This window comes from Salmo trutta, chromosome 7 (genome assembly GCF_901001165.1).
Source record: "Salmo trutta chromosome 7, fSalTru1.1, whole genome shotgun sequence".
Classification (NCBI taxonomy): Eukaryota; Metazoa; Chordata; class Actinopteri; order Salmoniformes; family Salmonidae; genus Salmo; species Salmo trutta.
Window position 1 is genome coordinate 43,014,005 of NC_042963.1, and position 9,535 is coordinate 43,023,539.

Consider the following 9,535-nt stretch of genomic DNA (forward strand, 5'->3'; position numbering starts at 1 on the left):
ATCTGGTATCAGCCATCCATATAATCTCTTGAGCGGCTACCGTCCTCTCTGCTGGGGCCACAGCAGCTCCATGTTCACCCTCCATGACAGAGCATTTATTATGTTTAGGGTCCACCGGCACAGCATTGTCACACCTGTTTGGCTGCACTGCTGCCACATGGAAGGATATATCCTCTGGTGTAATACAATCCTTCCAAAATGTTCCAAATGAAATGTTTAAATGTATTGCATGCAAAGCAGCTTTCAGAGAAACTTGGAACTGGAGAGGGTGATGGATTGATTTTCAGTTGGCACACTGTGTGTGCGTGCGAGTGTGTTTGCCTCGTGCTACTAGCCTTTTGCTCCACATCGGTAGGTCAGCCGTTGATTTGGTCCATCCTCCTCTGTGTTCCCCAGGATGGATCCATGCTGTTCTCACCTCTCAGGATTGCATGGCGTTCGGTGGGAACTTTCTCCACAACCTCAACATAGGCATGCAGCTCAGGTGAGCACCTGGAAAAACTGCCCCACTGGCCTATGCGTATTTTATGAACTTTCTTTGTATTAACCGAAGTAATAACATTATGAAATGAATGGCCAAATACACTGCTGTTATCTTCTTTTTAATGGCCAGTGATGAAGTAGTGGTAGAATGTCTATGGTTTGACCGTGATCCCACTGGGCACAAACTAGATGAATCAACGTTGTTTCCACTTCATTTCAACAACAAGAAAATGTGATGAATCAATGTGAAAAACTGACTGGATTTTGGGAATGTGTGTGTATACTGAACAAAAATATAAACACAACATGCAACAATTTCAACATCCATATAAGGAAAATATGTTGATTTTGAAATACAATCATTAGGCCCTAATCTATGGATTTCAAATGACTGGGCAGGGGCGCAGCCATAGGTGGGCCTGGGAGGGCATATGCTCACCCACTTGGGAGCGAGGCCCAGCCAATCAGATTTTTTTTTTCCCCACCCAAAGGGTTTTATTACAGATAGATACTCCTCGGTTTCATCAGCTGTCCGGGTGGCTTGTCTCAGATGATCCCGCAGATGAAGAAGCCGGCTGTGGAGGTCCTGGGCTGGCATGGTTACACGTGGTCTGCGGTTGTGAGGCTGGTTGGAAGTCCTGCAAAATTCTCTAAAACGACGTGGGAGGCTGCTTATGGTAGCGAAATTAACATTCAAGTCTCTGGCAACAGCTCTGGGGGACATTCCTGCAGTCAGCATGCCAATTGCATGCTTCCTCAAAATTGAGACATCTGTGGTGTTGTGTGACAAAACTGCACATTTTAGTGGCCTTTTGTCCCCAGCACAAGGTGCAACTGTGTAATGATCGTGCTGTTTAATCAGCTTCTTGATATACCACACCTGTCAGGTGGATGGATTATCTTGGCAAAGGAGAAATGCTCACTAACAGGGATGTAACCAAATTTGGGATTTGGGATGAGTTGGACCGCACACCAACAAGTGCTTAGCATATGTGGGAACTCCTTCAAGACTGTTGGAAAAGCATTCCAGGTGATGCTGGTTGAGAGAATGCCAAGAGTGTGCAAAGCTATCATCGAGGCAAAGGGTGGCTACTTTGAAAATCTAAAATATATTTAGATTTGTTTAACACATTTTTTGGTTTGTAGAAAATAGTAAAATAAAGAAAAACCCTTGAATGAGTAGGTCTGTCCAGTCTTTTGACTGGTACTGTATATTCACTACATAACCAAAAGTATGTGGACATTTGCTCGTCAAACATCTCATTATAAAATCAGTTGGCATTAATATGGAGTTGGTCCCTTTTGTTGCTATAACAGCCTCCACTCTTCTGGGTAGGCTTTCCACTAGATGTTGGGATATTGCTGCGGGGTCTTGCTTCCCTTCACCCATGAGCATTAGTGAGGTCGGGCACTGATGTTGGGCGATTAGGCCTGGCTCGCAGTCGGTGTTCCAATTCATCCCAAAGGTGTTTGATGGGGTTGAGGTCAGGGCTCTGTGCAGGCCAGTCAAGTTCTTCTACACTGATCTCAACAAACTATTTCTGTATGGACTTCGTTTTGTGTTCCATACCGCCCTTGTGCAATCTGCAGAATTCACTGCAGTTAGATGTGTTGGTGCCACTCAGGCAGTTTAAATTATTGATTGAGGACCTCTATGCAGTTGAATGTGATTGCTTTTATTAAATATGTTTGTGTGCTGAATTATATTGTTTTATACATGTATGTTTTATTATTCTGTTTTTATTGTAATGTTATACAGGGCAAAATATATTTTTAATCTCAGTGTGACTCCCTGTTTAAATAAAGGCTAAATTAAATAAATCGTCACGCTGAAACAGGAAAGGGCCTGTAACCACAAAATTCGAAGCACAGAATCGTCTAGAATGTCGCTGTAGCATTAAGATTCTCTTCACTGTAACTGAGGGGCCTAGCCCGAACCATGATACAGCCCCAGACTATTATTCCTCCTTTACAGTTGGCTACCTGTGCGGCGGCTCGGCCATGGAAACCAATTTTCAAGTTACCGACGAAAAGTTATTGTGCTGACGTTGCTTTCAGAGGCAGTTTGGAACTTGGTAGTAAGTGTTGCAACTGAGGACAGGCAACAACAACAAAAAAATTAGGCACTTCAGCACTCGCGGTCCTTTTCTGTGAGCTTGTGTGTCCTACCACTTCGCAGCTGAGCCGTTGTTGCTCCTAGACATTTCCACTTTACAATAACAGCACTTACAGTTGACTGGGACAGCTCCAGCTGGGCAGAAATTTGATGAACTGACTTGTTGAAAAGGTGTCATCCTATGACAGTGCCACGTTGAACGTCACTGCGCTCTTCAATACGGTTCATTCTACTGCCAATGTTTGTCTATGGAGATTGCATGTCTGTGCGCTCGATTTTTATACTCCTGTCAGCAACGGATGTGGCTGAAATGGGCATATCCACTCATTTGAATGGGTGTCCACATGTAGTGTATCATTTTAAAAAACTAGACATTGAACTGACATCTGTGCCCAGTGAGATGGGTCTCTTAGGGTGACCACATGTTCTGGACAGTCCCGCATTTTGTCCCGCGCCACGCTACCAAATAATTTCCTGAATTTTATCAACAAATTTAAAATGCCACTAATTTATAAAAAAAAGTTTGATTTGTCCTATATTTCAGTCAGAATTCCTATTCTTTCGATGTGAATTGACTTTCCAACCCACTTATGACAGGACGTATAACATAAGAATGTGTTACTGGTGATGTTAAACACTTTTAAAATCGTTGTTGAGATCTGATATTCTGCACAGCGCAAGAAGAGACATGGGTCAATGTCTTATCGTCAACCAATCACGTACTTAAAAATATTAATGGAGGCTACTGTCCCATAAAATCATCCCCTTGTCCCGTATTTGAGTATTTTAAATGTGTTCAGCCTAGGTCTCAGCCCTGTGGAGCTGTGTTTGATCTCCATTGCTGCATCCTCAACTACAGGTGTTATGAAATGGAGTGGCGGTTAAAGACTCCGGACCTCTTCAAATTCCCTTACTTTGAAGCAATCTGCTGGTACGTGGCCAATAATCTACTGGAGACTCTAAAAGGTGAGAGAAATACCACTCAACGGAGGAGTTTGTTGCTGTTTTGGTGATGTGACTTTTTGCCCTTTTTTTTCCAAACATCCTTCTCATATGATTCTCAGAGTTACGAGAGGATAACTGCCAGCCCCCAGTCTACCTGACAGATGGAGTGAAAGCCTTGATTACTGCACTGAAAAACTGGCTGAAACGAGAGGTAGGATACTACAGAAAAACAGATTCTCGATGGCAAATCGGCTTCTTTTGTCTGTGCAACATCTGACTACAGAATAGGACATTTGTTCACAATATCTACATTCTAATGTAATCTACATTGGGCTCCTTCAAGGCCAATGGTGGGCAGGTTGTATCTGGTGTGATGGTATGATCTGGCTGGGAAACTGTAACCACCATCTGCAGACAAGACTGTACAAGCCCCTCATTGTCCCCCTGCTCTCTGCCTCTCCTCAGGTCACAGAGCAGGCCAGCGAGGTCCCAGACCATATCAGACCCAACCATCTGATTAAAGAACTCACAAAGGAAATCCGCTACCTGGAGGTAAGGCCTAGCGTGGAGACTAGAAGGGGAGAGAGGGCCTCAGGCTGTTATGTGAGAGCATAAAGGAGAAGAAATGCTCAGTGACTCACAAGGACACTGAAGCTTCTTACTTGGAGCTGGTTGTAAACATTTTGTGCTCATTGAGTAAAAGTTGGCTGTCCCTGAATATTTTCCTTTTTCTCTTTTTATAAATACCAGGTCAAAAGCACTTTCTTTGAAGCTGGATATTGTAGCGTTGTGGTTCTGTACTAACTAGCATATCTTGACCACAGGAGGAGGAGCAGAGTGGAGGTAGTAAGCCAGTGAAATCTCAGGGATGTGGACCGTGCCCACTGACGCGGTCGACTCTGGACAAGGCTAGACATCATGCTCGCAGGACAGCCAGACGGCTACGGCACCACCACCATCATCACCATGCGCCCAAGACCCCCTCCAACCTGGAGATCCTGGAGCTGCACACGCGACAGGTGCTCAAGAGGCTGGAGGTGGGACCCTTTGAGGAGGTGAGGGCATTGGCACACTACCCTCTCCCCCATGCTGCTTGTGTAACCCATAGTTTTTAAAATTATTTTATTTAACCTTTTATTTAACTAGGCAAGTCAGTTAAGAACAAAGTCTTATTTACAATGACTCCATTTCTCCTGGTTTATCCATGTCTTCGAGGACGTTACCCATACACTGAGGCTAGGTTAATTATAAACTTTTGTCATAGTAAATCTCTATGCCCTTTTCTCAGGATGTCCCGTTCAGCTCCACGGTGATGGCCAAGTTCAACAAGACGTCCATGGCGTCGGCTGCAGCGGTGGAGAGGAGCCTAGACAACAACCTCCTTCTGGTGATGTGCAACGGCAGGATTATTAGGTGAGCTGGAAGAACTCAACACCCAACACCTCCAACTGGCTTTGACGATGCTCCGCACTGCTCAACTTATTGGCTGGAGCGGTTTCATGTTACAACTCAGAGCTGCCGTTGTGCAGCCTTAACATGTTAGGACGTACCACCTGCACTATGCGATCTTTACATGTTTCAACTCATCACTTAAATAAACTTGAACCTAAATAACAGGAGTTAAGATGGCTTTCAGTGCCATATGCTGTGGTTGTCTATTTGTTTGCCTCTAGGCTTTTTCTCCTCTTACTATTGTGTGCACAGAGATGAGCGTCGTCACACAAGGGTGAAGAGTAGTCCGGTGCGGGATGGTAGGAGGACTGGCGACCACCAGAGGGAAGGGGTCCTGGTGAAGACCGAGCTTAATGACAGCAAGCTGGAACAGCATCAAGACCAAGATAGAGAGGAGAATCCCAGCCCCCTCAGCAGTGAGTCTAACTGGTCAACTCACCAGCTGTCAATCAACGGTTTAGGTAGGCTCATCTTTGAATGCACCAGAATTTCACGTAACATTTAGGTGCAGATATTTAATTCATCCTTCTCTTTTTCCTCAGAGTTTTTTGAAAGAGTGAATTCCGATCTCAGGAAAGGAGCTGTGATGTACTCCGACATTTCAGACTCTGAGTCCGAAGAACGTTGCTCTATGCAGGTAGCTAATCCCACATCCTCCCCAAAGCCCTGTCTCTCCTTCACACAGAACTGTTTAAGTTATAAAGGCTGACACATATGTGTGACTGTGCAGAAAAAGGACTCCTCGGGGGAAGATTCGGGGAGCTCCGAGGAGGAGGAGGAAAGGGAGGATAAGGAGCATTGCAGGATGGCGCGAGGCAGTGTGAAGGACCTACACCAGGCCAGCCAGGCCCTTCACCACTTCCACAAACCACTCAAAGGGTACAGGAAGCATGGATGAATGGACCAAGTGGCGTTCTTGTTCTAAGGATTCTGTATGCATCAATCCAATGCAATACAAATACAATGCGGGAAATTAGTGCATACAGTGCATGATTCATTCATTATCCAGTTGAGTTAAGAGATTCTTTAAGTTGTTCCTATACTCGTTTGCAGACAATGCCCTACCTCTCCAACCACAGAAGAGGAGGCTATTGAGGGCATGCTGTCCATGGCAGGGCTGCTTTATCCTCAGCGACCAGAGGAGAGCAGCACTGCCCAGGAGCCCTGGTGGTCCAGCCTGGCTCATCAGTTCTCCGACAGTGGTACACTCCAGTCCTGAAATGATTATAAACTTCAAGATTTCAATTTGACTAAGCCCCTAATTCAATCAATTTCAGATAGTCAACTTTCTCTGTATTTGTCCTGTAGGTGGAAGAGAGCCTGTGTCAGGGGATGATTCAGACAGCAACTCCACACTGAGCCTTCAGGTAATAATAATAATCAAGAGTGAATGGGTCATGCCTGCACATGCTGAGACTGACATCTCTTAAGACTGATGAGACTACAATTTGAGACTACATCCTAATCACTCTCTGTATTTGAATTACTAATATTCCTCTTTAGGTAACAAGTTGGGATGTTATTCAAAGAACAGCAGATCCAATTTAAAGTATAGTCTCCCCTTCCTTTAGGATGAGCGGAGGGCACAGCAGCATGTGCGTAAGGAGTGTCGAGCCGAGCTTAGCCAGAGGATCCAGGAGAACAAGAACTTCATGGACAATCAGAGCAGTGGGAGTAACAGTAACAGCAGCGAGGCCTGGGGTGACCAAAGCCCCTCTCAGTGTGCCTCTAGCCCCCTCCGCCTGGACCCCAGCTCAGGGACTGACTACCAGTACAGTGAGACTTCCCTGTCACCCCGGCACCCCTCCAAGAGGCCCGCTCCAAACACCCCACCCATCAGTAATCAAGCGACTAAAGGTTTGACTCCATATTTATTTATTTTATCTAGCTAATCTATTGGAGTAGTAGCTGGAATTAGCATAGCATTATTCCTCTCTCGCTCATCCTTTTGTTATTGATCTCTGTGCAATGTTTTTCTCCTCAGGAAAACGTCCTAAGAAAGGTATGGCCACCGCTAAGCAGAGACTAAGGAAGATTCTCAAGCTGAGCAGGAACAACCACTTCTTGCTATAGCACTCAAGACCCTGATGTCTACAGAAATTACTTTGAGAAGGGACAACTCGCCCCCCTGCCCATATACTCTTTCGGTTGTGACTTACATTTTACAAAAATCATTGCTTGGATGGATTGACCTGACACATTAATGGCCACATGCTTGTTGTGCAAGTATTGGATGTAGGGCTTTGAGTTAATCAGTTAACTTGAGTTAATTTTAGTGCACTCTTTTCATTACATTTTTTGTGTGATTAATCGCATTGTCTGAAAGTGTTCAAAATAAACTGAAACATCCAAAATACATAATCTATACAGATAAAAACAACGATGCAATGTCCAACAAGTTGACATTTAGGTTAAAGAAAGTGTGCTTTATCAATTTACCTGATTTGGCTAACTGTTACTTTGGACAAAATGAAGACTTCAATATTCTTGTAATGCTTTTCGTATCAAAAATATAAAATTACAGCTCAATTTGAGCATATTCTGAATTTGCGATTTAATCGTGATTAATCACAGCAATTCCTGGAATTAACTCAATTTATTTTGTCGTTTGACAGCCCTAATTGGATAACAAGATAATGGATTTACACAAGAAAGCACACAATTTCCCATGGTGAAGTGATGGTGCGCTGTAAAAAGAAACTGCATGGATCCTCAGCAATGACATTGGATTGTATATGATCTAGCCATCAAAAGAGCTATACAGTAAATATGGCTTTGTTTCAGAATTGAAGCACCGCAACAACACAGGATTATAGAAAGACGCATTGGCATTTGGAATTTAAATTACGTTTGATAGAACAACATTTGCATCTGAGCCACGAACTGTCATATCCATTTTGGCTGTTGCTTTTTACCTAAGGCTTGCACTAGCCCTTCCAACCAACACTACTTGTTATGCCACAAGAAGCAAATAGTGTTGTTTAAGCCAAGAATGGCAAGTGAAGAAGGCTGCTTTCTGCTACCAGAGTTTATCACCTCTTTGGGACATTGTCATGTGTTGGTTTGGTCTGACTTAAGATCAATAATGACGCTATGGTGTTTAAATGGTGCTGAAGTGCATATTCATGTTGTCCTTTCGTCTACCCTCTTGTTACAATCACCAGTGATTGAATTTGAGAGGGGGGTATATTTTGATGCAGCACTCCAGGCACCTCAGCTTTTACATACTGCAAGGCTATCTGTCGCTAATGCATTAAGCCATTCCAAGAATACCTCTCCCAACACATTAAGTTTACTGGTTCTGTTTACTGAAGGGGTTACGACTCCTCATTGCTCTATAGTTGGATCACTGACCATATCAAATGTGTTCCTTTGGTCCCACCTATTGGTCAAAGGCAGGCAGGAGCTTGAAAGTGCTGTTATTATGAAAGGTTTTTGAAATTGCAAAAAGCTATCAAGTAGCAAATGTACAGAATGTATTTAGAGAAAATATAAGTTATCCTTAATTTATTTAACTTTCTCTTTTGGTGTTTGTGTTTTTATTGTTTTTCTTTTGCTGGTATTGAATTATGTATTGTGAAAAAGTTAATAATGGCTTTGATATGACAATCCTGTTACAATGGTTAATTAACGGGGGTGTGATTATTTTTTTATATTCGCAAACGGGTTGTATATGTTGCCTCTATCACATTTGTATGGGTGGATTTAAGCAAAAATCTACTAACATGTGGATCTAAATTAGATTTTAAATGTTTTGGAGATGATACACATTTCTTATCTTCTAGGTCGGCTAAGATTGATATTATCAAAGAATATTTGTCTTACTCGTTAGTATGATTTTTTTATTTAATGTAAATGTGTCAAGTGACACTGATCATTTTAATATTGTACAAAGTGTATGTGAGAAATGTAATTATGGCTACTGATCTAGTTATTGTTAGTGTCTATCACTATACCCTTTGCTTGAAAGACCTCAGGTTGGATTTTGAATTTGTGGTCTTTTTTTGTTGGTGATAATGCCACATGTGATTACCATGAATGGGCGAAGTGAGAGGTTGCTCCTGTTGTTGTCTTTCTCAGGGACACATTCTCTTGACTTAAGAAACATATATTTTTTTTCATAAGCAACATGAAATTACCCATCATCGTTGACACTTTCTGATCATTGATTTTATTTACATTAAAAAAGTGGCATTGGTATTACGAGTGTTACTAGGAAACCCCTTTAGTTGTGACCTTGACTCCTTTTTATGGACATTGAATTATGCTGCCTGTCTTCCCAACATTCATTGGGAAGTTTGTTCATACATGTTGTCAATCGTCGTCACTTCAGTAAGTGAATGGTGGACTGAGGTACTATGTTACAACTGCTCAGGGCTCTTTGGTGGTGACTGTTTCTAGACTAAGAACTTTGAAATATTTATTTTGTGGACATTGTGCACCAAAAGAAGCAAACTTTTGAATACAAATCCTCTTTCTGCATTTAGCAAAGAGTGTGCCAACAGAGGTGACCCCAAGTGAAGTTGAGCCATCTACTAA

General features: G+C 42.8%; 1 protein-coding gene across 4 annotated transcripts in view; it reads left to right on the forward strand.

The window, feature by feature from the left end:
- Positions 1–9,220, forward strand: part of LOC115197446 (lysine-specific demethylase 7B) — a 44,461-nt gene extending 35,241 nt beyond the window's left edge. The window contains exons 8-21 of one of the 4 annotated variants that reach the window (XM_029758975.1): positions 397–484; positions 3,459–3,565; positions 3,664–3,755; positions 4,010–4,096; positions 4,369–4,599; positions 4,833–4,957; positions 5,249–5,457; positions 5,539–5,633; positions 5,727–5,875; positions 6,050–6,198; positions 6,305–6,363; positions 6,568–6,853; positions 6,981–6,998; positions 7,612–9,220. In XM_029758975.1, the coding sequence (XP_029614835.1) occupies positions 397–484; positions 3,459–3,565; positions 3,664–3,755; positions 4,010–4,096; positions 4,369–4,599; positions 4,833–4,957; positions 5,249–5,457; positions 5,539–5,633; positions 5,727–5,875; positions 6,050–6,198; positions 6,305–6,363; positions 6,568–6,853; positions 6,981–6,998; positions 7,612–7,625 (1,709 nt within the window). In that variant the 3' untranslated portion in view covers positions 7,626–9,220. Of the gene's footprint in view, positions 1–396; positions 485–3,458; positions 3,566–3,663; positions 3,756–4,009; positions 4,097–4,368; positions 4,600–4,832; positions 4,958–5,248; positions 5,458–5,538; positions 5,634–5,726; positions 5,876–6,049; positions 6,199–6,304; positions 6,364–6,551; positions 6,854–6,980 lie in introns of those variants that run through there. The other 3 variants (XM_029758973.1, XM_029758974.1, XM_029758977.1) reach the window with 3 other exon arrangements.
- The last annotated feature ends 315 nt before the right edge of the window (positions 9,221–9,535 follow it).